This window comes from Ostrinia furnacalis, unplaced genomic scaffold, assembly GCF_004193835.3.
Source record: "Ostrinia furnacalis isolate ACB-3 unplaced genomic scaffold, ASM419383v2 OfSCF6076, whole genome shotgun sequence".
NCBI classification, from domain to species: Eukaryota; Metazoa; Arthropoda; class Insecta; order Lepidoptera; family Crambidae; genus Ostrinia; species Ostrinia furnacalis.
Genome location: NW_021136315.1, coordinates 239710 through 267419, shown reverse-complemented (window position 1 = coordinate 267419; position 27710 = coordinate 239710). Strand labels below are relative to the sequence as shown.

Genomic DNA, 27710 nt, shown 5'->3' with positions numbered 1-27710 from the left:
ACATTGCCACGCTGGATGGCAAGGCTGATGCGTTGGCCAAGGTAAAGGCCAGCCTTTGTATCGTAAGATGTCTCAACTAAGCGCTGAGATATCTTACGAAACAGTTTGTGGGCACTTGGTCCCCACGGGCCCAGAGTTTCAACTCCAAACGGCTCAAATATGTAAGTCTCATTGAGATTTACATATTTGCGCCGCTTGAGGTCCTCTGCAGAAGCAGCAGCCGAACCCACCTTGACGCCGGTAGTAGGAAGGAAGATGGGAGGGCGCTAAAGTGTCAACGCAAGTGGCGTCCCACACTAAAGGCCTCCCCATCTCCCAGGGAACAAGCGTCATTCCATCCGGACGCTTCCCATCGCTTCGAGACAGGCCGCTCGGTTCAAGGATGGCCGGAATACGAGCGCTGACAAGCGCCCGGCGAATGACGTCGTTCAAACCAGCGTGACGAGGGATTCGGCCAGCACTTCTAGGCGCAGACCACGGACTTTTAGTTGGCCGATAGTTGAGTCGGGCTGTTAATCAGCATGGACATGTATGAAAGTGCGCAGATTACACCGATTTGATAGCGGTAGATTCTTCATACAAATTAATTTCGGGTCTAACTATCGGCAAATTAAATCGGTGGTCTGCGCCTAGGTCATGGCGACGTCGGCGTCGTGTTTGTTAGTTTTAAAATTGCATTCGTTCCGTGGACGAAATATGAAATTCAAGCTAAGGTACAATTTTAATTTTATTATTCTCACCAACATTTTAATCTAATTTAGACATTTATGGCATGTTACTTGCTTATTGCATTTTGTGTTATTCTTTAATCATAAGAGATAGAGAACCTTAAACAAAACGTAGACAGAGAAAACTAGTAGTACCTATTCTCTGTCTACGAAACAAAATATCTAAATTGGAATTATAGGTAGGTAGATTAAAAATAAAAATAGTATATGAATAGCAAACTTTAATATTTATGAATGAATGAAATACAAAAAGCAGGTAGATATAAAATATAATTTTAAAGACTAATTTCTTAACCTAGGTAATTAAGTAGATTTTAAAACTTACGTTTTACAATACTTGGGTACCTAACTTAAGTAAATAAATAAATTCATTCTTTTCATCGGTGTTCTCAATTGGCAAGTTAAAAATAAGAATTAACATTTAAAATTGTACCGTGTCTTTAATGAATGTCTATGAAAATATCATTACTTACTAAGAAATACTTAATCATAATCGAATCCTTCTTAGAAACCACAATAATTTTAAATATGAATTAATCTTATGCTACGATTATACTTTTTAACTAAATTACACTCAAAAATACAAAATACATAAACTCCGTAAGAGTAATTAAAATTAAATAATTAAATAAGTACTAAATTAATCCCAATAAGTTACTATTCTATCAAATAGCAAACCACTTATTTATACTGAGGGTAGTTATAAAATCCGATGCCTGATTAAATACACTTGTCTTTCCGTAGATCCTATTTAGGCACAATGTGATCTTTACTTAAATCTGTAATTTAGTTTATAATTGAATCAAATAAATTACATGTGACATCTCTCACTTTTTTAATTGCTTCGTAATGTGCAACACGTAACATACTGTCGTAGCGACTACAGATTTTTTGTAGATACATGGATACTTATAAAATAGGAAGTTATATTAAATTAAATCTTCAAAAACTACCTAAACACACCAACCAGAAAACGCAAATTCCTGTTACTCCTCCAACTCTAATATAAGTACAAATTAAAAAGAAACACCTTATCAAAGTCACATAAATAGTTTCTAAAATGTCATTTTATTTTTATATCAACATGAGTAGATAGATAGCCAGTTTAAATAGTTCAGGTTAAGCACCATAACTATGGTCCCTCGTTTAATTTGCAACAGTAAAATCGATTAAGTATTTGCTTATTTCTTTAGTCTGTTCTAAATATTGTAGAGTCCATTTTGTCGTCTTGCAGCCAGATCGGTTGCAATCTAAGGAATTAAAATAAATTCTCCAAAATGACTTTCATTACTTCTCTAATATCTAATGGGCAATGATAATCTTGACTCCAGGCTCGGGGTCCACCGCAACATCCTTCGCAAGCGGCGCGTTGCCGCAAATCCTGAAGTTCTTGGTGTACGGAATAACCCCCACAAGGAGACCAGAGATTATCACCCAGATGCCGGACACGTAGAACGCCGCGTCCCAGTATCCAGTAGAGTCTCTGAGTGCGCCTGAAAAAAAAGAAGGTTAGTGATGTAGAGGTTTTATTCAATCCAATATATATTTTTCTTTCCAGCCAAATCTTACTAAATGAATTTCAAACTTTCTAGGAGCCAATAAATACCGGACCAATAAAACCACCATCATCATCATTTCAGTCATAGGACGTCCACAGCTGAACATAGGCCTCCCCCAATGACTTCCACAATAACCGGTTAGTAGCGGCCTGCGCTTGAACTCAGCGCCTTCCTGCTACCTTTATGAGGTCGTCCGTCCACCTTTTCGGACCACTCCACCGGATAATAATGTCATTGTGGTAATTACGAATATGATCGATCGTGGTAGACCAAGTAGTTAACCAGGTGCTTGTAAACACTCGTTGAACGATAAAGCTTGAAGTGCTCGTTCAAGGCGTATTAAAAGGATTATGACCCGTTTTACGATCTCACGACATTTTTTACGACGGGCATTAGCATATAACTTGTTATGATGGACACTTTTTGTTTCCATACTATTGACTGGGATTTGACAAAGCATCAGTGAAGTTTTTCAGCCGTGAGAAATTGTTTATGGTCTAGATAGCCTGCTAGATCGACGATCGATAAGAATAACATTATGTTTATTTATTTTTATACAATATTATAAATTCCATTGTTTATTTCAAACAATTACATCATACTATCATATTCATACATTGCATTCAAAAGCATCAGAGAACAATGCACATCAGAATAAACTTTAGTCGTAAAATCGCACTCATTTCAACCACAAACAGCTATAGCGTTTATCTTTCGTCCGTAAATGGTTTCAGTGTTTGCTGAATGATTACAATCAACACCATTTTAAAACATCACTCACCAGCCATAGGCGGTCCAATCAGATGCCCAACTCCTTGACTCAGCAGGACCAGTCCATAAGCCATCGTGAATCTCTCCAAGGCGATCAGCTCCACCAGTATACTCGGGGTATACGAGTACGAACTCGAGAACATGAGCCCAAACATCACAGCGTTAAGGGCTAAAATGTAGAAACTGTACGGAGCTTCAGGGTCCATGATGTTGATGAGGATCGGGAACATGAGGATTGTGATTCCGCAGACAATGAGGCAAAGAGCGTAGGTCTTGGTCACGTTCACCCAGGGCAGGTCACCCATCCAGCCAAGGCCGACCTGAAAATAATAGAAATGTAATTACTGACGTGCGTGATTGAATCAAAAATGAGGGAATCCGCTGGAGAACCAAAGTGACATAGCCCAGGCGCATAGCTCATAGAGCTGATGGCCGCTGGGGCAGAAAATTTCTCGAGTGGCGACCCCGAGCAGGAGACGTAGCGTGTGCAGGTCTCCCACTAGTTGGACAGACGATCTGCTGTAGGTCGCGGGAATAGCCTGGATGCGCAGGACTGGTCGTTATGGAAATCCTTGGGGGAGGTCTTTGTCCAGCAGTGGACATCATTTGAAATGAACGAACGAACTTTAAATAACAGTGGGCCCAAAGATAAATAGCGAATTTTACCAGTTACCTAGGTTTATTTATCTTTAAGGGGGTTTCATGAAATTAGATTGAATAATGTTATGTAAACATTAGAGATCGGTTAAACAATAATATTAATACTACTGTCATTTAATACTGGTGAGTACCTAGGTACCATGGGGACTCTACATACTAGTAATTTACGATCTTATTGTCAAGAAATGTCCCCTGATCGCGTTTAAAAAGACATTAGTTTACCATAGTTACAAGTTACATAATACATGTACAGGTCCATTGTAAACCATGATTATGATTTCACGACAATCATGTAGGTAGTATCGGTAATTGGAAATTCGCAACACCCTATTGTCTTTCAATTTAATAACAATCTAAGCAGTTAAGGCAAACCTAAGATCATAATAGCTGCACAAGGCAATTGTTTAGACTAATCAGTCTAAGTTTACAAAATATCATCGTTTCGATGTAACACATTGTTATGTTTATGGATAATATTCATCTTGGCCTCTAGAAAGCCTTTAAAAAACACGACAGTAGAAGCTGCATTTCCTACAGGACAGACACTACCAAGCTATTGCAGATTATTTGGATTTTATACAAAAAAAGACATGACATAGGCTCATCGCTATAAATGTGTCCGTATGAGATGCCGACACTGTTGTTGATAAATCCACGAACACAGAACGTCACGTGTTCTGTGCACTTTCATGAACTAGCCCGAGTAGTTACTTTACTATCGACTAAATAATATCACGTAGAGCTGGTTATTATAATCAATCTATCAACATCGAACGTGTTAAAAGCCCCGTCTATAAATACCAAAATAACAACTCAAACTACGGGAGCCGAACGTTGAAAGGGTCGGACTAGCCGACTCGTGCGTGATCCGGGGAACAAGGGTTCGGTTTCCGCCGCCGCTAGACTAAGGCTGGTTTTAGAATCACGCTGACGCACGCTGACCATCAGCGTTGACAGCCGAAATGTATGAAGAGGCGGCGCCGAGCGGTCGGCGTCACTCAGGAACGTTCCCTTCAATTACATGCATATTGAACTGTCAGCGCCGACCGTCAGCGTGCGGTCAGCGCGACTCTAAAACCAGCCTAATGTTGTGAGCTCATTCGTGATACAGCATATTTAGCTTAGTACAAAGGGCAAGTAATTATTACAATATCAAATTAGTAATAATCTTTATAAAAATTAACTCACAATTCCAACGATGGTAGCAACTCCAAACACACTCAGCATCCAAGCGCCGTGAGACTCGGAGTAGCCACTCATGGTCATGAAGGTAGCGATGTAGAAGTAAGGCACGATGAACCAGATGAACAGCACCAGGGTGGACAGGTTCATCATCAGGAAGTGGAACTCCGTGAACATGTTGAAGTCGAACGTCTTGTTGATCATGTCGAGGAAACGGCGGCCCCATGTCTGGAAGAAACGAATTATCAGACTCCCTGGTAATTCCTAGTTGCCACAACAGCAGTAAACTCGTAATACTTTAATGCGAAATTGACTAGTGTCTGTCTTTTCACCCTGGACCAATTTAGATGAAAGGTATTTGAGATAGTTTTTATCCCGATTTTCAAAAGGGTAGCGGTAGTGAATTTCGGTTGGTCACAGAAGATAGTCTTTCTACTTATAAATAGAAATTCAAGGGCAAATCCTCAGTCAAAAGCTTGTCATTCATAAGTACCTATTTGCTGGATGGCTCATATTCATTCAAGTAATAACATTAAAATAGGGTGATTTCCGAAAATATTTACGACTATCGGTATTTGCTCTAATGTGAGGTAATAAAGACGATAGCATATCAAACGAAACATAATGGCATCTTATGCAGTTATTATAAAAGCTACTTTGCAATAAAAAATATTTTGATGTGCTCTTTCCTGTATTTTTACCTAATTAACCGATAACGTTTTATCAGAATTGCAATTTGCGTTTGTTGTTTTATGTTTGACCTTGATCATAATCACATCTCTGCTAATAATTTCAATAACCTCTATATTTAGATTTAAAATAAGACCTGAATATTGATTTTCTCTGATAAGTTCTTTTAAAGTGTTCAAGAAATTAAAAACATTCATACCTTTTCTTCTTGATCTTCCATAGACCACATAGAATTCCTATAAATATCAGGACACGACGAAGCTCGCAGTTTATATTTGGCGATGTTCATCATCGCCCCCCTGTGCATGATAGAGTTCCTGTGAACCCTGATGTCTCTCAAATAGTGACGATCCGTCTGGAACTGCCTTGAAAGCCAATCTTGCCGTTCAGTCCGCGGAGTGATCACAGCTGGTTTATTCTCAGGAATTGGCTGCAGAAGCTTCTCTCTAACTTCGTCTAGTTTATTCTCAAACTCTTTCTTCTTCTCTTTTTCTTTCTTGCTCAACTTTAACTTCATAGACATAGTTATCTGCTTTCCTTTAGATGGGGCAGGTTCAATCGGCAGTTTCTGCTCCGAATTACTTCTCAAAGCTAAAAGGGAAGGATAGTTCTGCAATATTATATTGTAGAGACGCTTGTTTGATGTCAACTGATCCAACACTTCCGCTGGAACCTGAAACAGTAAAATTTTATTATATTTGGCGCGTTCGAGAAGTAATAAATGATTACATTATTTAAGAGATGCATTACCTTTTCACTATTTCTTAAAAAGGTGGGTAGATTTATGACAGAGTTTACTTTATGAGACATATCAGCATTCATTTTTGTAGCTGTTTCTAAATCTTCAGCCTCCGCGATGGAAGCCACTAAAGCTGTCAAAATATACTCGGGTGTTTCACCACTCTTCATTAAGGTTTTCAGCTCCTCCATGCCAGGGTATACTGATTCTCCACCTCCAGATTTCGCTGATATTGACACTGAACTGGAGGCTCTCTTCGTTTTACTCAACTTTCTTTGCTTTTTCTGCTCCAAAATCAACCATTCTGGGTCTCTCATAACAGCACCACACACACAAACATTAAGTACAGTGCCAGCAAGAAGCAACAACGCACCTCTCCATCCATACTCATCCAAAAGATAAGTGGTCAATGGAGAATACACAAAAGTTCCGAAACCAACTCCACACGACCCTAACCCTACAGCCAGGTTTCTTCGTTTCTCAAACCAGTACGCAATCGAAACTACTGCGGTTACGTAAAGAAGCCCCATGCCAAGACCAGCCATTAGGCCATACGTCACACATAATACTTCTACAGAGTTACTGTACGAAGCAGCAACGAATCCAATCGTAGACGCTACTCCGCCAAGTATAGTCATGTTCTTACATCCGTATCGATCTACAAGTGCGCTCATTATAGGTCCTGCTATAAGAGGCACTGATATAAACAGACTTCCAATTAACGAGGTTTCAGCTTCACTCTTCCCGAAGTATAAGATGAATTTTTCGTGAATCAAACCGTAGGAGAAGGCAAGCCCATCAGCTACGGTGGCTATGAGGAATGAAGCGGCAACAACCACCCATCCCCATCCTCCATCAGGTATCTGAGGCGCCTGCTCAGGAGGTGGCCTGCTCGAACAGATACTGTCGGCATCACCAAGCCCTAAGAACTTCACTCCCTCATTAGTCGACGTCGCGTCTTCATCATTCTTATGATAAGTTACGGACAGTCTGTTGCCTTGTTTAGTATTTTCCGGGTCCGTTTTCATAGAATTGACAGTGTTGAGATCATTTTCAGGTTTACCTGCTACTCTCACGTCATTCTTTTCATCTTGCGAATCTATGTATTTGAATTCACTGGTCTTGTTGTTGAAAAGCGGTGACGTAGTCTTCTCCTCTTCAGACGGTACTTTTGGCTCATACTTGAATGCCTTCTCATGACCCGGGACTCCATTGGCGTGGGCTCTTGGAGAGTCCATTAGTCTTTCTGAGGTCTTTTAAGTACGGTGCCTCGTACTTTTGCCTTTCTCTCTCGGGGATGGCTTTAATTTGGGATTTAACCCAATTTGAGGTTTCTTCTACGGGGAAGAAATACTTAGTTCTCTCGACCAGTGTCTTAACCTGGGATCTCTGGCGGAATAGCGACAGGGGCTTTTCGATATACAAAGGGTTAGGGCGCAGAGATTGTTGGTTGTCGAGAACATCAAGGACGGGCTTGTCCTTGTCACAGCTTCGAAAACTTCACTTTTTATGTTGTGACGCGTTTGCTTCTTAAATGCTGAGTGTCGTCTTGACATAAGGATTAAAGTTTTGGTCTGAGTAACATCTCAAATTTAAACTGGAACAGGGCAGATTTGACTCTGAAACAAAGAGAAATAACGTTGTAATACAATAGCACAACACAATTCTACGCTTAATTCTTATGGTCATTCAGAAACGATGCTACCAAATGAGCAACACCATAAAAATATTGTCATGTTACTGAATACCTTCACAGATGAGCATAATAATGGGCTAAAATAAAACAACTGGCAAACATACTCCATCGTTGTTAACGTTTAGATTCAGTCTAGACCAGTCCGTGACTGAAATGCAAATAACATGGGATTGATAGCATTTTATGCGATGGCGTCAGACCGTGAAGCGTATGGAGCTCATTATGATAAAGGACTATTTACAGTGCTGATAGAACTAGTTCAATAGAGAACAGTACATTGATGCATTTATTTTTCTGACTAAGGCATTATAGTACGAGAGGGGACAGTAAGATATACCCTACGTCACTTGATAATAAGATAAGCTTAGTTCGGAATTTATTAATTAATTGTTCCAAGCTTAGCACAACTTTTCTGAACGTGTGCCATAGAGCTTATCTTAGTATCAAGTGACGTAGGGTATCTTACGGTCCTCTCTCGTACTATTAGTACACACATAAGACATAATGTACATACTTTTTAGGCTTTGGATTTAATTTAAAAATAAGACACCTAAATTCTAATAATTGCAATTTAAATCAGATGATAACAAACTAAATCTAACTAAATAATACCATTTAAAAACAAAAAGGATTTTCTAAAAAAAATATTCCACGTAAAATATGAAAAGTATACAGAAGATTTTAATACCATTCAAAGTACCAATCAATAAATCAATCATTAATATGTTTTCCAATGAAGCGTCCAACAAAAATACAAGGTAAATCTGCAAGAGTTTATTTATAACTGTGTGACAACAGGATGTTCTGCGGATTGGATATTTAAAATTATTACTTTCTGGTCGAAGATGAATTTATTTATTAATACTCGTACTAGGTCCTGTAGGTACAGTCACGGAATGAAAAGGTTCGTCAGTTTTCAAACTGATTCCTTCAACGAATCGCGAGCACATATTACCTTTTGAAACTATGTTACAGAATAATCTCGAGTTAGAGAAAATAATCTTTAACTGTTCGTCAGTAAATTTCAAAATTATTCAGATCAAAGTTGTTTGACGATTTATCTTGTCAAGAAGATTATTATGATTGATAAACTAAAACCTTCTTGTTGGTTCAACCTGCCATTATTATTTCTTTTAAATAAAAAAAAACTGTTGTCAATTGGTCAATGTCATCATTGCATTGCACTGATGGGATAGAAAAATAAACAAGCAAAACCTTATTCGTTAGCAAACGTCATATTTATTTAAATGTTAGCAGCACTGTTTCTTGTACTGTTATGTTGGCAGGTTTGACTCTTACAGTACCTAGTGCAAGGGAAAACCGACACTAAGGTGACGAACCTTTTCATTCCGCGACTGTACATTGACTTAAAATTAGAATATCCATACAAAACCCAGCCCAGACTAAAACCCTGTACCCTGTGGCATTCTATGCAGTTGGCTTGAAGTTGAGACGTACTGTCGACTCTACCAACAACCCAAGGAATATTGTAAAGGTACATAATTAAGAATTTATTTCAATTTAAAGTTCTGTAACGTCTCAAAAATAGTCCCAGCCCCTAATAAAATGTTTAGTTTTATAGCATTAAACATTGTCGATAAATCACGTGACAGCAATGACATCACAGATAAGAGAGATAAATCACGTGACTTTGCGAGGTAGAATTAACTAAATAGGTTAACGATCGACGATGGATTGTTTCTAATCACGCTTCTGACCTTTTCAGATTCACAACGACTCATCTTTTGGCTATTTAATCTGATTTTATTAATATTATCAGTGTCAATTTTGTAGTTTTCAGCCTACCGATAAACTTTTTTTAAATGGGTTTGGCTATGCCTTCGTCTCTTGCCAGCTAAAAATTAATTACCTATTAAAGTAATCATGAATTTTTTTGGAGATTTTTTACTTTATCGGAAGAAAAATTCGGGAGAATCCCACTTCCCACCAAATCCCGACCGTTTGGCAACCCTACTTACAACCTCTGTGTATGCCTTTTGCTAAAAAGAGACAGCACGTTATGTTTTCAAAAAGTTCTGTCGCCTTCTCGAACTTGTTTACAATGTCTCGTACTACTTTGCATTTAAATAAATAAAGTGTCATTAACCTTTGAAGTCAAGGTCACATACTGTTCATACTCTCTACTCATTGCTTAAATACATAACGCTGGATCGTGGTCTAGTGGTTAAAGTCCGACTCTCTATCCGAGGCTCCTGAGTTCGATATCCAGTTTGGACACAATTTACATTCCGTAGTTATTGGTTTCCAGTAATTAGACTTGGACATCAGTAGACTTAGATCTTCGTTCGATCTTAGAGATCTTCCGAAGCACAGAAAGTAGAAACATATTCAGCTACGTCTACGTCTGGAGACCAGTGGCATTTGTTACTTCACTAGTTAATACGTCCACTTCTTAGAAGATAAGAGTCGTTAGGAATCAATTGATACTTAAAAAAACGTTTTAGTTAAGTGTAAAGATATCGTTACCTACATTCGTCAAGTTCATCGCCCCACTAGCATGATAAGGGGTTTAAAACGTGAGAGATATGGGGGGTCACGGAGTAATTGGAACACTCGTATGATTTTTGCGAACACGTTTTTGACTAATGAGATGATAACAATAGGTATGTTTTACGTTCGTTTATAAAATAAAAATGAAATATTCTTCACCTGGAAAACAATTATTTAGTTACATCAAATATTTTAATAGAAATAAAAAGTGCTAAAAATTTCCCAAAAATTATTATGAACTACCGGAAGCCCGCGATTTCGTACGCGTGGATCCCGTTTTACCCCCTTAGGGGTGGAGTTTCGTAAAATCCGTTCTTAGTGAGCACCTACGTTCTAAAAGGAACACCCATGAAAAATTTGAGACTCCTAGCACTTGTAGTTTCTGATATTTCGTGATGAGTGATTGAGTCGGTCAATCAGTGACCTTTCGCTTAAAAATATAGATTAAACGTGTTTTTTCCTCATCACTAATTTACCCATACACTCCGGTAATTCATAATATAAGTAAGAGAAAATATGACCAACTTATTAAAACTACATTTCCTGAATGCGAAATAAAATTTTGAAATGCTATTAAAAGAATACTAAGGGGTCATCCATAAAGTACGTCACACGTAAAGAGGGGGGGAGGGGGTCGACAAAGTGTGACATGGTGTGACAAGGGGTGAGAGGGGTCCTAAGTTTCGTGACATCACATTTCAATTGTTTCAAATATTTGATATAATGTTGATTTCATAAAAAAAGTACTTAATTTAAATGGAAATAAAACTAATTTCGGAACTGCTGTTAATTTAATAATTTTTCGATGTGAAATTGCAAAACATGTGACGTCACACTAGGGAGGGGGGGGTCTCAGAAATGTGACCACCTGTGACAAGGACGGAGGGGGGTCAAAAATCATGAAATTCGTGTGACGTACTTTATGGATAAATAAATAAATAAATAAATAAATTCCTTATTGTATAATTTATTTGACAGTTTAAACTCTAGGCTAATCTTATGCTACAATAGGTAAAATTTATACATGTATGATGGCCCCTTATATGGTTTATTAATGTTTTTTTTTGTGCACGTATTAATCATCACCATGTCTCCGCAGCGCCCATCCCGCCCGCGCGCGGCTCGCCGCCCCCGCTGACCAACTTCGGCATCCACCACCCGCCGCCCGCCAACCACAGCGACGACGAGATTGTCGAGGTGAGTCGCAATATACAGGGTGTGAAAAAAGAATATAGGTCACGCAGCGAGAGATTGGGTGATGAACACAAGTAGAGTTATAGCGAGTTAATAGCGAAGTCGAGGTCGTCAAGAGGTGAGTAATATACAGGGTGTGAGATATCGATTGTAGATCGTATAGGTCGAAAAAATGGAGTGTAGTGCGCGACATCGTAATAGCCTGTAAAAAAGTCGAGTATAGATCGTACAGGTAGAAAGAATTCAGTGTGCGAGAGTTGAGGCTATCAACACAAGTGAAGATTTGTACCGAGCTATAGCGACGACGAGATTGTCGAGGTGAGTCGCAATATACAGGGTGTGAGACAAGAAGTACCTATAGGTCTCGCAACGAGAGGTGAGGCGATTTATAGCGACGACGAGATTGTCGAGGTAAGTTGCTAGTATACACAGGGTGATTAGATAAACACCCACAACTTTTTTAAGCTCAGTGTTAGACGAGAGATGTGGGGCGCAGCTGGCAGGCTATTTCCACCAAAGCGGTGCGGAAAAGAGCGGAGAGGAGACGTGTATGTAAACTGTGCGTAACTGTCAGCTATCAGTCTTGCTACTTTCACCGAAGCGGAGCGGAGTGAAGATGTAGAAATAATGAAATTTTATTGGGTTTTCAAAACACTTTTCTGCTCCGCTCCGCCTTGATGGAAACCGGGTCTGAGCTGAGTCGTCGTCGCCGCTGCCTTTAGAGGTAAGTCGCTAATATACAGGCTGACTTTGCAAGGTGTAGCCTTTAAGAGCGACTTGCGCCCGTATTCACAAACGATGCTTGCTTAAGTGAAGCAGCAAATCGAACGCACAGCGTTGAATAGAGCTCTGTGATTCGATCGTGTGTGACACTGTGTGTCCACGCGCACTGTGAGACCTCATAGTAATGTTTATGATTCGGGCGTTAAAATCAGTAATGTAATTGATTTACGTTAAGTAATTTAATCGACTGGACTTGCAACGTCGCCCGGTATATAAAGTGCTTAGATACATACACCCGCAGCGCCCGTCCCCCCCGCTGACCAATTTCGGCATCCACCATCCGCCGCCCGCCAACCACAACGACGACGAGATTGTCGAGGTGAGTCATATACAGGGTGTTGATGATATACAGGGTACCTATAGGTCTCGCAGCGAGAGTTGAGACGATGTATACAAGTACCTAACGATGTGTAGCGAGCTATAGCGACGACTAGATTGTCGAGGTGAGTCATACAGGGTGTAGGGTGACGGTACCACTACACAACACACTAAAATTTAGATATTAACAGTTATGAAACTACGGCAACCTTCGAAATCTTCTTCTTATCGTGTCGACAACAAACCTACACAGTGTCTGGTATACACGTATTGAGTAGATAAGTAGGTAACTAAATGTTAAATTAATTTTAAGTGATCAAATTGCATCGTAACTAAATTTTAACTTAATTTCAAATGTCAAGCTCTAGTAAACAAGAGTTTACTATTAAACTGCTTGTCAAAACGTGTCAAGTGACAAGCTCCGCCCACCAACTTCTTGATAGAAAAATCAAGTAAAAAATTTAGTTACCTACTTATCTACTTGACACGTGTAAATCAAGCCTTAAGAAGTGTCAATCATGGGATATTTGAAAAAAATAAATCTTTATGAAATCTTTCATACTTAAGAAAATACAAGCATATCATACCGTAGATGGCATTAGCTTGTGAGTACACCTAGTTAAACCTTAAAAAGCGATAATGAACGTACTGCAAATAATACAAATATAGTTTTTTTATGCATTTAACCATAAAACCGCTCAAATGGTCAACTAGTGGTACTTTCACCCTATGCAAGATTTTTTAAATATTTGTCATTTGTATTGCACAAATTACTAATAATCCCGCCCCTCGTACTAAGCTAAATAAATATGATTGTATCACGAGTGAGCTCACCACAACAGTCGAGCGGCGACGGGGACCGAACTTGCGTTCCACGGATTACGAGTCGGCCAGTCCAACCCCTTCACCGTTCGGCTATCGTGGCTTCATTAATATGGGACAATATATGGGATTGCTAGCCCATAAAAAGAATGTCAATTGACTAGTCAACTACCACTACCCTTTGTCATATACCACTGGCAAAAACTACCAAGTAACCAACCAATTTCTTTTACTTCCAGGTCCCATACAAACCAAAAACGCCAGAAATAATCGACCTGGATGAATACCCAGAAAGCCCTATATCGACCAAGAAGAAGAAGCTCGACATCCTCAAAGAACGGGGTTTNTTTTTTTTAAAAACACTTGGGTTGTATTTGCATGATTTTATTAGATGCCTTGGTAAAGTATGATCAGTACAAAAAATAACACCTTATATTTACGACATTGGTTCCCAATGTCAACGACTTTTTTATTTCATGTACAGGATGTCCCGTAATAAATTGCACAAAAGTAATTCCTAGTTAAGTTTCTTGACTATCTACAACGAATTTGAATCGATTTTTGAAATATATTGAGATGCCAAAAATTTTTTTTACGTATTTTTAAATTTTTTTCTGCCTGTACTTACTTTTTTCTATGCAGTGGATGCAAATATTGATATTTTTTAAGTACCTTTTCGTTAAAATCTAGCTAGATAGATCCTTTATCAAGTTTTATGTCATTTTTGGGCAATAATATTGCATCTCTATTTTTTTTTTAAATAGTATTTCACAATTTTATTGAATAGAATAGAATAGAATAGAATACCTTTATTCAGCATTAAAATTTATATGCATACATGTACAGAGGTTAATGAGCCATGCTGAAAAGGCATTATATTGCATTTCATATGGATGAGTCAAATTAAAAAATCCTCGTGATAAAAAAATGCATAACACCAATGTGTAATTAACATTAAGTGATGTAGATAAGGTCAATAGCGATAAAAAAAATTAAAAAACAATTTGATTAAGTGCCTAATGAAATTATTTTAATTTGATAAAAAAAAAACAAAGTCACTTGANTGTTTCTCTTGATGCCATGTCGACATGTGCGTTTCTTACGAATGCGAGGCAACACTGGCTGCACGAAGCTAGCGTGGGGTGCGGTACCAGGTGCGCAGGGTACAAGGTGCATCGACCTGGTTTCGCATTGTGAAGACATTTTATTACTTTCGTGCGGTACCAGGTCTAAAAACCTGGTATCAAGGTAGGTATATCATTGGATTCTATTTTAAGAATACATCATAGATATATATTCATCACTTTCCTACACCGGACCCAATTGAAGTTATGCCTTTCGCACGACAAGGAAGACTATAATTTTCTTAGCCGCACGGTAAGCGAGACGTACACAAGGTCTATAGACCTGGTTTCGCACTCAACGTGTTAAGTCAAACCCAAGTGTAGTACTAAAAGTAACCAACAATGGTGGTTGCAATAACACTACTAAGAACTGATGATGACATCATGCGCTGACGTCATCGCATTAGGATTGCATTGAGTTAAACAACTCGCATTATCAGCTTGACGAGTGTGGAATGAGAACTGCATTGAATCAGTACTTCGATGATGATGATTTCCCTCTAATAGGTATGCATAAACAAAGGAGCATAATAATATTTCAAAACACTAAAAACCAACTCTTTTTAATGCGAACAGCTAAGAACTGAAATTTGCTGTCTGCTAATGTCTTTCGGTTGGTAGCTGCCTGCATCCAGCGCCTTCCTGCTACCTTCATGAGGTTGTCGGTCAGTAAGAAATTATTGGGGGAGGCCTATGTATGTTCAACAGTTGACGTCGTTTGGCTGAAATGATGATGATGATGTTTCTCCAGAACACTTTATTCCGGGCCTCTTCAAGGCGAGAGTGAATAGGCATTTACCGGCCAGGTATGTACCACCCTAGACTGCATGTCACTTGACACCAGGTGCAGTATATCTATCTGCCTTGCTTTACATTAAAAAAAATAACGAGCGAAATAATGCCAAATAAGTAGTGCTTTTTCAGCAGAAGTGGACTTGACAGACGTGATTTAGGTAGGCTAAAATTATCCTTAATAATTATCCTTTATCTATGCCATTAAACAAAATTGTGTAAGACTCAATTTGATCTGTACCTAACTTTTTCATGCGAAACATTCAATAACCATGAATCATCAATCAAACAAGTCATTCAGTGGAATGGAATAATTCTATCAAAACCATGGGGAAAACGAAACCTCCTAACTATAAAACCAGTCTAGATTTTACTCCATGTCAATAACATCCTGCAAAATTAATTACATTAAATAGGTACCTATAGCGTTTTGTGTATCGTTGAAGTTTCCTTGTTCGTCTGTGTTGCTAAGTAAGTAGGTACCTAAGTAATTTCTTTCAAAACAGAATAATACTTACTTTAGAACTAAATTCTATACGATTTACCGGGTGCGGGCATAATAAGTAAGTAGTTACATTTATTACGTAAGTAACTTTATTACCAACTTTATAACCATTTCGATAAATTGACTTTATCTGTTTCTTTAGAGTAGGCGCACACCGTAGATTTTTCGTCGGTATGGGCAAGTATGCGCACACTATGCCGATTCGATTTGGCCGATTCTTCATACAATTTAAAATCGGGCACAACTATCGGCCAACTAAAAATCAACGCCTACTCTTAAAATTACTAAACAGTCAAGTGTGAACAAAAAGAAGACAAATTCCAATATTTATTTACTATTATTTATCATCTTTAAAGTGACGAATTTTTCTTGCGATTATCTTTTTCCGTAAAGTATGTGCTTCAATCAGTATTTTACTTGGTCCTTACTGGTATTAAAATTTAAAAAATATGTTTATTTCAATGTCAGTTAATACAAAATTGGACGTCATTGAGAACCGTCAGTTATTTTAGTCGGTATGTGCGTAAGAGTACCACATTTCTGTAAAACGAGACACAGTTTTGGCCTATGGCCAGGCCTTAAAGGCCAAACTTTACGGTCCAAATGTATTCGACAAATGACAAAATGACACTGGAGATAAATTATTCCATAAAATGCTGATGATTTATTGGACATTACGCTAATATTATAGCTTTGCGAGAAACCCAATAAATATACAAAATAAAAACAACTAGGTAAGTAGGTATCACCAAAATATAATTCACACTCTTACTATGATAGAGTTCGATATTCATATGGGTTCACTATACATGAGAATATCCAAAACACGCTCATTCACCACTTTTAGGTTAGCACTATAAATCCGGACCAAAGCAATACTTATTGCAATTTTTTACTCGTATACTATCTCTATCTATCTATCTAAATCAGCCTTTTGGGTTCATCTTCGAACATAGGCATCCTATTCAAACTTCCACCGACTTCTGTCCCCAGACATTTACGGGACTATTCCCACCTCTCGTTCCCACCGCTGCAAATGCTGTGTAGGCAGGATCTACAGCTTGACTGCCTTAAAATGAAGATCAAGTTTGTCCCGGGGGAAAGTTAAACTGTCATTGGACCAGCAACGAAATTAATCAGAAGAAAATAGGAGGAGTTCGTTTTGCACCCAGTTTATTCCAGCCTGTTGTCGGATATCTGTCCGTCTTTTTAGGCGATCTTCCTCGTAATCCACATTTGAGTACCACCCACTGATTCATACTGTTCAAAAAACCTCAGTGGAATCTATTACATGACTGATAAAGTCTGAACACTGACCAAGATCTATTCTGAGTCTGTAAATACAAGATAACACCAGTAACAACAATGAAGTAGTTTTCCCTACAATTTCCCATCTTGTTTGGTTAACCAGTCATCAGCACTCATTGCTAGCTTCAAACAACCTTTGTGTTGAGCCATATCAGACTGTACATTTTGGTTTCAAAGTCATCTCTAATACTATGGACATAAGAAGCCTTAGTTTACAAGTACTTATGCATTACGCATAATATTATCTGTTTGGTCAATCAATGCTGTGAACAATGCACTATACTGCACATGCAGAATTTAAACATGTTTAACCATGTGACGACAGCGAATGCCACCATATTTTGACTAACTAAGAGTTAGCAGAAGCTTGGCTCTACATGCAATATGGTAACTTTTTCACAGTGCGAGCCATACGGTTCGTCTTGGTGATTTACATGAAAATGTTTTTGGTGGGATCATAATTACTGAAATATATTTGCGAGCTTTTTCTATGAATTTCTAAGTTGAACTGATTGAGAATTAAAGCTTGCAATGCGCCAGGTTGCATCTATTTACTTAAATTGAAATAAGCATAACACAAGCATATTATATTATGCTACGAGTATGTTACATAGAGCCACAGATATTATTCGCATCACCATAATGTTACATAGATTTTTAAAGCTAAGCAGATCATTATTCTAGACCCTATCGGGCACTGCAAAGAAAAGAGCGTCATACAAAACTTATTATAACCTTATACACATTTGCTCTTAATAGCTCGTTAGCCTTTATTTTAATGTCATTTATTTAGATGCAGCTTAATCGAGCTGATGCGAATTTCGGATGTCATTTTGAGGACGAAATCATTGAATTTAATTGGAACAATAACTAGTGTGGTCGTACGCAAAATTTAAATTTGTTCGTATCATCACATTCATACAAATAAAGGCGTTATGGCATTCTCTACCAGTTTACCTTTGGGCAGAACGGAAGATTATAGGTATTGGAAACTCCTGGAAAATAAATCTGGTTCCTCAGGCGGTTTAGCACTGAATAACATTTATTTTTGGGAATATGAGGTTGATTCAGTCTCCTAACCAAACTGGAGTCAATTACTCTTTGTTTATATCAATTGGGAAACTCTGCCTCTATTAGGGAAGATCTACTTTTCTCTTATTTATTCAACCTACAACATGAGTGACCTAGGCCTGGATTGCGCGCCATGATAAACTTTTTATCGAGCATTTTATCATCGATAAGATGGCGTTCATCCTAGTTGTCCGGCAATTGCAGCTATTTATCTCTGTAGAGGGCAATAAAACGCGATATAGCCAGTCAATTCACGGACCCTGAAGGATGTGTCAATCGAGGTGACCGAGCCGCGTGGACCCAAACCAGTTAGCACTGACGCCGTCTCGCTGTCAAATTGTCTCATTACGCGTCAATTGATGTGACACACATCACTGTCTGCTCTTGATAATTTCCCCTCTTATCTCCATCACGTCACAAAGTGGTATGAGCAGTCACTTCTGAAAGGTTGATTCGTTCGTTTCAGCCAAACGACGTCCACTGTGCGCTGCCCACCTGTTCTTTATGGTACCTCTAAACTATTCTATTTTTCCAATGTCAGTTTATATTTACCACAGAGCTAACTAACGTCCGTATTCACAAACATTACTATGAGGTCTCACAGTGCGCGTGTACGCACAGGGTGACATATGAACCAATCACAGAGCTCTATTCAACGCTGTGCGTTCGATTTTCTGATTCACTTAAGCAAGTATCGTTTGTGAATACGGGCGACTGCCTTCCGTGATAGAGTTATTGGTGGTCAAGCAAAGTAGAAAATTTTCGGAATTATTCCCTATCTCACTTCCACAACTGTAATAATAGCCAGGATCTACAGCTTGGACGCCATTCGCCAATCGAACCCACACGGTGCATTTGCAGTTACTTTTGTATGCAATCAGCATAGTACACTGAGTTTACAAATAAAGGTGTACGTACACGATGCAGTTTATGGTGCAATCAATCGTAACAATCAAACTGTTCCGTTCGACATGACGCCATGTTGTGACGTCAGTGTTCGCTTTTTCAAATGTTTTCCGTTACGTTTTCAGTATTTTTATAGTAGGAAGGAATGAAAACCAATGATTCAAATCAGAATAGGTAAACTCAAACTAAAAATACCATTGTATTTATCAAACAGTGCCAAAATTTAGCCATTAACATTCATGAGATTTTATTTTGTTTCTAAACTATTCATTTTATTCTGTCTATGCATAAATCAGAAGTCTTTGAACTATGAGTACAAAGTCCCCAAGTTTTTAGAAACAGTACGTAAATTACGAATAATAACAGATTCCTTCAAATCCTTCATTTTGGAAATCATTGGGGGAGTCCTATGATCAGCAGGGAAGTCTTATGGCTGAAATGATGATGAACTTAATTTTCCATTAACTTTAATTGTTGTTAGTACTTATACTATTCGTTTCAACAGTGTCAAACAAAACTCTCAATCTTTAAACCAAAATTTTACTTTTGGATAATATTCATAACATTGGTTTAGTTTGTAACTTCAAGAGAGTAAATATTAATCTTAGAATAAATCGTCAGATTTGACATAATGTCCCATACTGAAACTGTCAATGTGCCAGTATACCAGGAGTTACTCTCGGATAAAAGTTTGGTCGAATCGGGCCCTAATACGAGTATGCGTTGACTACAAAATATTATTATTGTTATCCTACTGCATTAATAATACCTCGCTAAACAAACATTTGCCAACGTTGGCTTTTGGCCGAGACGGCGGAATTCAATATCGGAATCGCAGACCGACAAAAAACTGTTTTTTTCTGTTTGTCTCGCGCTTTTGGTCGCGGATTATTTTGGGATATGATGTGAGCAAAAATATGTTTTATTAACATTGGTCACTGTTTGGTTTGCCAAGTAAGTAGCCATGAAAACCCATGGCTGTTTCATAGTTACCAAGGTTCTTTTTTTTTATTTTAAAAGATGAACGATTTCGTTTCGTTGATGGTTAATCAACTCTTAAGAAATCTAAAGACTTAATATCTCATGGTCTATGGAGACAATACATTTAAGTTATTAGAGTAGAATAGAATAGAAAGTATTTATTTGTATCAAAACAGCATTTCTTTGTAAACATTTCTCCATCGTCATTAGCTCTAGTAATTTACTGTAACTTATTCCATCGAGCTCTACCAACAGTTAAGTAGGTAACTACTCTTTTGTTATTTTACCTCTGAAAAGATCTTTTTCACGCTTGAATAAACCTTTTCCATAGAGCTATACTAGAATAGGTGACATTAAATAATGCATTTGTCCTTGGTAGTTATATTGAACCTAATACATACTCATTGTATGTATTTTTCATAAATGAATTCAGATTCAGTCAGAAATTCGGAACGGCAAGTTTATTCTGGCTTCATCATTAAAACGCCGGATTTTCAGTCTTATCTTCTGCGATTTAAATGACACGACCCAGATAAAAAAAGTGGTAAACATAAAATCGCAAAATGACTAATGAGTGCATTTACAAACTCCACCGACCAGTGCGAATGATCCCAAAATATCCAGTCGGATGTGCCCTCACGTGTTCCTAAACCTTGTTTATCTGTGGAAACATGGGTGCCAAGTGCCATGACGTCACGCCGGTTTGTTATGAAGTAGGAATTGAGCAAAATTATACCCCAGAGAAAATGAGGGAAAAGTATACGGTAGATTCTCATAGCCTTTGAAAATTACAGTCAGTACAAAATTACAGTTCTGGAGCTCTTACATTTTGTAGGTCTTATTGAAGTATAAATAGGAATATTGTCTTGGAATGTTTTTGAATTTCGAGGAGGTATGTGCTGAGCAGAATAGAATACCTTACTCGATTCTCAATTTAAAGGACTCTACACACCAAGCCCGCCGAAAGCCGGCGGCTTGGTGTCGGCTGATGACTTTTGACAACTTGTCAAAATTAGTCGACTCATGTCGTTGGATAGCTGGGTTTGGTGTGTAGACAGCAATAGAGACGCCAGCGCCACCTAGGCTGCCAGTATCAACGTAAAAGAAAATTTAATATTTTTCTTTAAAATGTGTAATGAGATTCGAGTAAAATTCATAATGCCGCGTCTGTGACACGTCTCATCTATTTCCGTGCAACCTTGAGAATGTTGTTCTCCAGAATAAGACCGTCTGGACAGCCTGTGATTCATGAATTATGGATAAGGCGATGCCAAATCTAAAACGCGGCGAGTTGAAAACATTAAATTATCTAAACATTTTACAAGATATTTAAATTTTAAACCATTAGTTATTAATGCTACTCTGGTAGGAGGATAATTGCTGTGCTTGTTTCAAAGTTTCAATCATACAGTAGCTAAATGTATCACTCCGTAAGTAAATTCTTGCCACAAGGGCTATTAAAGCATGTAGATACAATAGAGGAAGAAGCCCCACAAGCAACTAGGCAAGGTCGGCATTTAATTTGGTATCAAAGCATGAAGTCTCACTATATTTCACCGATAGCAACAGTTCACGGTCACTCTTTAAGTAACAATCAGCGTCATATTTGAATCAGATAAAAGGAAACGAAATTAATAAGGTAAGCATTAACAGACACAACTAAATACTTTTATCGTCCAAAGATAATATTTACACTTTATAATAACCTGTTGACGTCATCGCCGTTATCGGCGATGTTCATTAAAATCTTGGGGATCTCCGATATCGAATGGAAGACTTTTCGGCAAAATATTTGGCTTTCAGCGAAGCCAAGATTTAATGCAGGCATAAACATCAGAAGCAAAAGACGTCACACTTTCTAGGAAAATTTGCAAAGGCTAATAAAGATCTTAATGATATGGCCAATATTAATCAAAGTTAGGAAGTTACACACAATTTAAAAAATATTTTTCGAAATCACCCAAGATTTTAAAAGCTGATAAGATAACTCTCTTGGCAGGCCGTCACTCGTCCCTGGCATTCACTGGGCAGGCCTCCTACTAGGTGGACCGACGATCTGATGAGGGTCGCTAAGAACCTGGATGCGGGCAGCGCTGGACCGGACGTTATGGTAAGCCTTGGGGGAGGCCTTTGTCCAGCTATGGACGTCATTTGGCTGAAATGAAGTTAACTCTCAACGTAAAGAGTACGAAGTTGTAATTTTCACAAAAAGAAGAGGAAGGTCAATAAAAAGTGGCATAAAAATACCACTTACGTAGTTTGCAATAAACTCGGGTTAATAAAGACAACCCGCTACTGTAATGTAATTGAAACATATAAAAGTGTAATCACCATCGATCGTAAGATGAATAGATAAGAACTCTGTTAGATTAAGGACGCAATTGTCTGGGCAATTCCTCGACACGAAGAAATAGGGTTGATAAAGTTGTTACTGAGTCAAAAAAATAGTCTGCGTAATATCTTAAGAACTTGTAATTAGGTGATTTTTGCAACTAAAATGTGTTTTTGATAGGATATAAACTGTATTGTATTTGATTATTATTTTATGCATTCCTACTCGCGTTTGATAGAGCAGAAAATTAAATAAAGTGTAAATAATTAATTAAATTTTATGTTAGATGTCTGCAAACAGCGGTTTTTGAAGTCATATTAAATTCTTAATTTACTTTTGTTTAGAATATAGCCAAAAACTGTTCTAAACCTTCGAAGTATCCAACGGAACGAAAATATTTTCAACTAACCACTTCATGTTTCGAATAGTGTCAACCCTATCCAATGCTCAATTGGCCAATTAACTGTCGTAATAATTTAGCGCGCACGAGACTCAATTGTAGGCACTCAGTTCTATTAGGCTGTTTCTTATTCTAGAATCTTCGAAGGCCTTTGATATAATATTAACTACCTATTTTTGTTCCCGGTCGAGGAAAAAAGTTTTATGAAAAGTGATATTTCACTAAATATTTGTAGTAAGTAATTGGTGGGTTTGATCGATTACATCATTCATAGTCAGCAGGCGTCTTACAAGGTTTTTTACTGGGGCCTTTTTTATTCCTACAAGAAATATTAAAACAATTGTCAATATACGTTATTATGTTGTTAAATAGTTAGCTACGTTATTGTCCTTTACCGTAAAATCGTATTTCTAAAGATTTTACGAGTTAAGAGCCGTAAACTACAGCAAGGTTGAAACTAACGTTTTTATTTTAATATTCGTTACGAAAAAACCATTGCCAATCGTGTCATTTTATATTTTTCATTGTTTTTACACGTTCAGAATGAGATCGTAGAGGATGGTTCTTATAATATCTCTAATAACAATAGCTCCAAAATGAGTAATGTTATGGAAATATTTACATACAAATACAGTCAAGAATAGATCGAAGACTGTGTATCTAAATATTGAAATTCATCTTCAGGCTCCAAAGTCTATAAACTCAGAATCCAAAATGTAGAGACAGTATTCTTATTTTATTTTTAGTTACAGTCGAAACTCATAATTATTGGTCAAAGCCACTTTTGACTGCAAAAATCAGTTAAATGTGGTTTTTCACCAATGCCCTTGGTTGTTGCGATTTTGACTGTAACAGTTCTTCTTATAAATTAGATTCTCAAATACCTTAACTGTGACTATTTGTTAATCTATTCCGCAAACTTTCTATTCTAGTTGCCAAGCAATTAATCAGTTAGGTATACCTAAACTTTCTTTTAAAGAAAGTCAATCGTTACTTGCACTCGACAATGCTCATTCAGTTCATCAGTGATTAACGTGTTTTATTGCTAATATTGACAAATGACTGCTGATAAAAACGATTCACAATACCTACCTAAGGTGTATTTTAAAACATGTTTGCTAAAATAGCGGTACATAGGCTATAAATAACGTTAACGGCCTAAAAAGTCCATTTATTAATGACATTGATACATATCAACCAGTCTTGCTTCCGTAACAGTAACCTTTTCAATCTATAGGTAGGTACTACTTGATATTATTGGGTCTTTTTTTTATGCTTGTAGGTCATCGCTTGAACTTCTCATCTCCTGAAACTATTCCGATCCCAAAGATTCTTTCAGAGAGCTAATTATAAGCTAGCTCTCTCAAAGCATCTTCGGTATCTATATGTATAAATATCTAAGTAGACTTTTCAGCACGCATATTCATATTAATTTCATACTAAGCTTCAGGTAGATAATAACGTTTGAGTCGCGATCAGAGACCAGTTTAATGATGAACCAAAACTTAAGCGCTACGAATACAAGCACATTACATCTACGTCTAGTTGCAAGTACTTAAAGCACCGTACAAACTTTAATTATGTTATCACTCGTACTATAGATAAATACCTAATACGACCTAATGCCAGGGTGTGACTATTGACAATCGTGTGATTCGCAATAAAAGGCCATTCGACCTATTTGGAGGTGGGAACATTAACCTGATTCCGAAATTAGAGTATATTGTATAAAATTGGTCTCTAAATAAGATAATCTTGCTCGATTCTGGTATTTAGGACGATACCGATCCGATATAGCTGCTTATGATGGGCATTAACGTATTAGTTTATTTATAACGGTAGAGTCTAATGCAAAAATACATCCACCTTTGGCTCTACACTACACTTTATATGAGCTTATTACTAAACTCTCTCTCTATACTTCTAATATTAATAATAAATTAAAAAAACAGAACTATTCCTAGTGCACCACTGCTATGACTCCTGCCTGGGTAGCCAAGATCTGCAGCTTGACCGTCAATAAAAAACCCAACAATTCACTCAAAGTTTGTCCCTGGGGATAGACTAAGAAAAAAATCATTGGAACCAAAGAGTTCAAATTAATGTTGAATAGTGTCAGCGTGTCTCAGTAGTAACATCGGCGAAGAAGGGTAATCCCAAACTCCAAAAACTAAAGTTCGTTTGAAATGACGTCACTTGTGAGGTTCAGCCACATCGAAGTTTACGCACAGCAAAAATGAAAATAAACAAGTAAAATGCAAAGCATCTTGTACAGGTTGCAGGACCAGTCCAGCCAGGCCGTTCACCCCGTACCATGCGCTTGCGGTTAACTTCGCGAAGCAATGTAAATGTTTAAGTGGGTAGGCTAGACATGCGAATCATAGAATGCAAAAGTGCGATTTTGATAAAAGTTCCTTTGAGTTTTACGGAATTGGACAAGGACCAATAGGAGTTACAAGAGATTGGATTAACAAAGACGCAACCTCCTTTTTCTATTTTATCTGGTAAGCATACAAAATGACATACTTTTTTGGGAAGACTGGAAAGATTCAGGCCTCAAAACTCTACCAAGAAACGTAATTTTACAATTTTTCACACTGATAAGATTCTTTGAGTCGAGAGAATTACACTATCTTCCAACTGGACCACGAAGAGTGAGTACTAAAGTACGAAATTATTATGCTGACTTTTTGACACTCAAACTTTGGCATTGACAAAAATTAGATAATGCAGAAAAAGTAAGTATCAAGTCCTAGATTTTAACTAGAACAGTCTAAGGTTAATGACCTCGAATGACTCTACATAATTCTTATAAGAATCGTCAACTGACCTACAAAATAAAAACTTAAAGTCACGTGACAATTCGTTAAAAACGTCACGATTTCCAATTATTGACAAAAACACACAACACGTGCCCCAACATGCACTTAAGTACACATTATAGGCAAGCAACCAACAATAACTACTCAGTCCGAGACAGGGCCGGATCGTGAATTTGTGGGGCCCTGGGCTGAAACTTGGGGGGGCCTATCTTAGTACCTACTCAACTAATAGCCATGCCAAAAAACTGTTTCTATAATGATATATTATTCTTATACGTATATTTTTATTGCACAAAAAACATAAATATTACTTAAATCTACGCAAGTATTAGTTGTACAAAAGGCGACCTTATTGCTGTGTAGCAATCTCTTCCAGGTAACCTTTGGGTGAGAGAGAAACCGAAATAGAGATGTACATTGTATAAAAGAAAATAAAAACAACAAAATAATTTTATTTATTTATTATGCATTTATTATTAAAAGAAATTAAGTATAATTTCTAAATTAACCTTTCTACATTTTTGTGCTGCAAATTCTTTTATTTGGTCATCGCATTGCAAGTCTTTTGTTAAATCACCATTTATAGACAGAAGTGATAAATGGTTTAGTCGAGAGTTCGCCATTGTTGTCCTATTTTTATCGACAAAAAACAGGACATTTTTTTTTAAGAATTTTTAATTTTTTTTATAGATTTTTTTTTTCCAATTACTTATTGTAAAGAAAACGTAATAACTTTTAAACTTAGTAGTATATCCTGATAAAATAAAAACAGTAATAATGCTAAATAACAGACGATCCTAAAAAAATACATAAAATACTCAGAAAATTCCAACAAATAATAAAAATAATACTTTTTGAAAAAAATCTGCTTTAAAATTCGTGTTTTTGGTTATTTGATATTTTTTTCCAAAAAATGCCCCTATAACAGGTGGTTTTTATTGCTTTGTATTACTCTCTATCATATTACCTTTGTAAAACCGAAAATCGCATGTCTCTATCCCTATCACAACATTTGCTATGATACTTTGAACAAAGGCCTACCACAACATTATTCTCCGCTACAGGTGGGGACAATTTAAATTTTTACTAAAATGCTTATTTCGAAATCTTTTGTTTTTATTTGAAATCTAACTTGTCTGTATCAAAATTAGAAATCTAGAGCCATTTTCAGTTTCGTTGTTAACGAAGCGTTGAATGGCGCGCCCGGAGAGGCTTAGTTCAAACAATCATAGCAAATGTTGTGATAGGGATAGAGACATGCGATTTTTGGTTTTACAAAGGTAATACGATAGAAAATAATACAAAGCAATAAAAACCACCTGTTATAGGGGGATTTTTTGCAGAAATTTATCAAATAACCAAAAAAACACGAATTTTAAAGCCGATTTTTTGTTCAAAAAGTATCATTTTTTATTATTTTTTGACATTTTCTGAGTATTTTGTGTATTTTTTTAGTATCGTCTGTTATTTAACATTATTACTGTTTTTATTTTATCAGGATATACCTCTTAGTTTAAAAGTTATTACGTTTTCTTTACAATAAGTAATTGGCAGAAAAAAAATTCTATAAAAAATTTAAAAAAAATCTCAAAAAAATTTTGACCTGTTTTTTGTCAATAAAAATAGGTCTAGTTTCACCTAATTTCATAATATGTGCACTTTATCGTGACTTCGTGACTCACACTGTATAGGACATCTTTGAGAAGGAGCGTTCTGCTTCACAGCTAGTTATGGGTAAAGTTAAAAAAATCTTTAAAATGGTATAGCAATTAGAGAACACGTCAATTAGTTTATTTTCATACATGATCATAAAAAT

At 37.2% G+C, this 27710-nt stretch overlaps 1 protein-coding gene across 1 annotated transcript in view; it reads right to left on the bottom strand.

Annotated features, from left to right (window-relative positions):
• Positions 1–1028: 1028 nt before the first annotated feature.
• Positions 1029–27710, bottom strand: part of LOC114361972 (monocarboxylate transporter 14) — a 36048-nt gene continuing 9366 nt past the window's right edge. The window contains exons 2-6 of the mRNA XM_028317206.1: positions 6341–7948; positions 5790–6263; positions 4907–5128; positions 3069–3378; positions 1029–2221 (exon numbers count right to left, since the gene is read on the bottom strand). Coding sequence (XP_028173007.1) covers positions 2031–2221; positions 3069–3378; positions 4907–5128; positions 5790–6263; positions 6341–7567 — 2424 coding nt within the window. The 5' untranslated portion in view covers positions 7568–7948 and the 3' untranslated portion in view covers positions 1029–2030. The remainder of the gene's footprint in view (positions 2222–3068; positions 3379–4906; positions 5129–5789; positions 6264–6340; positions 7949–27710) is intronic.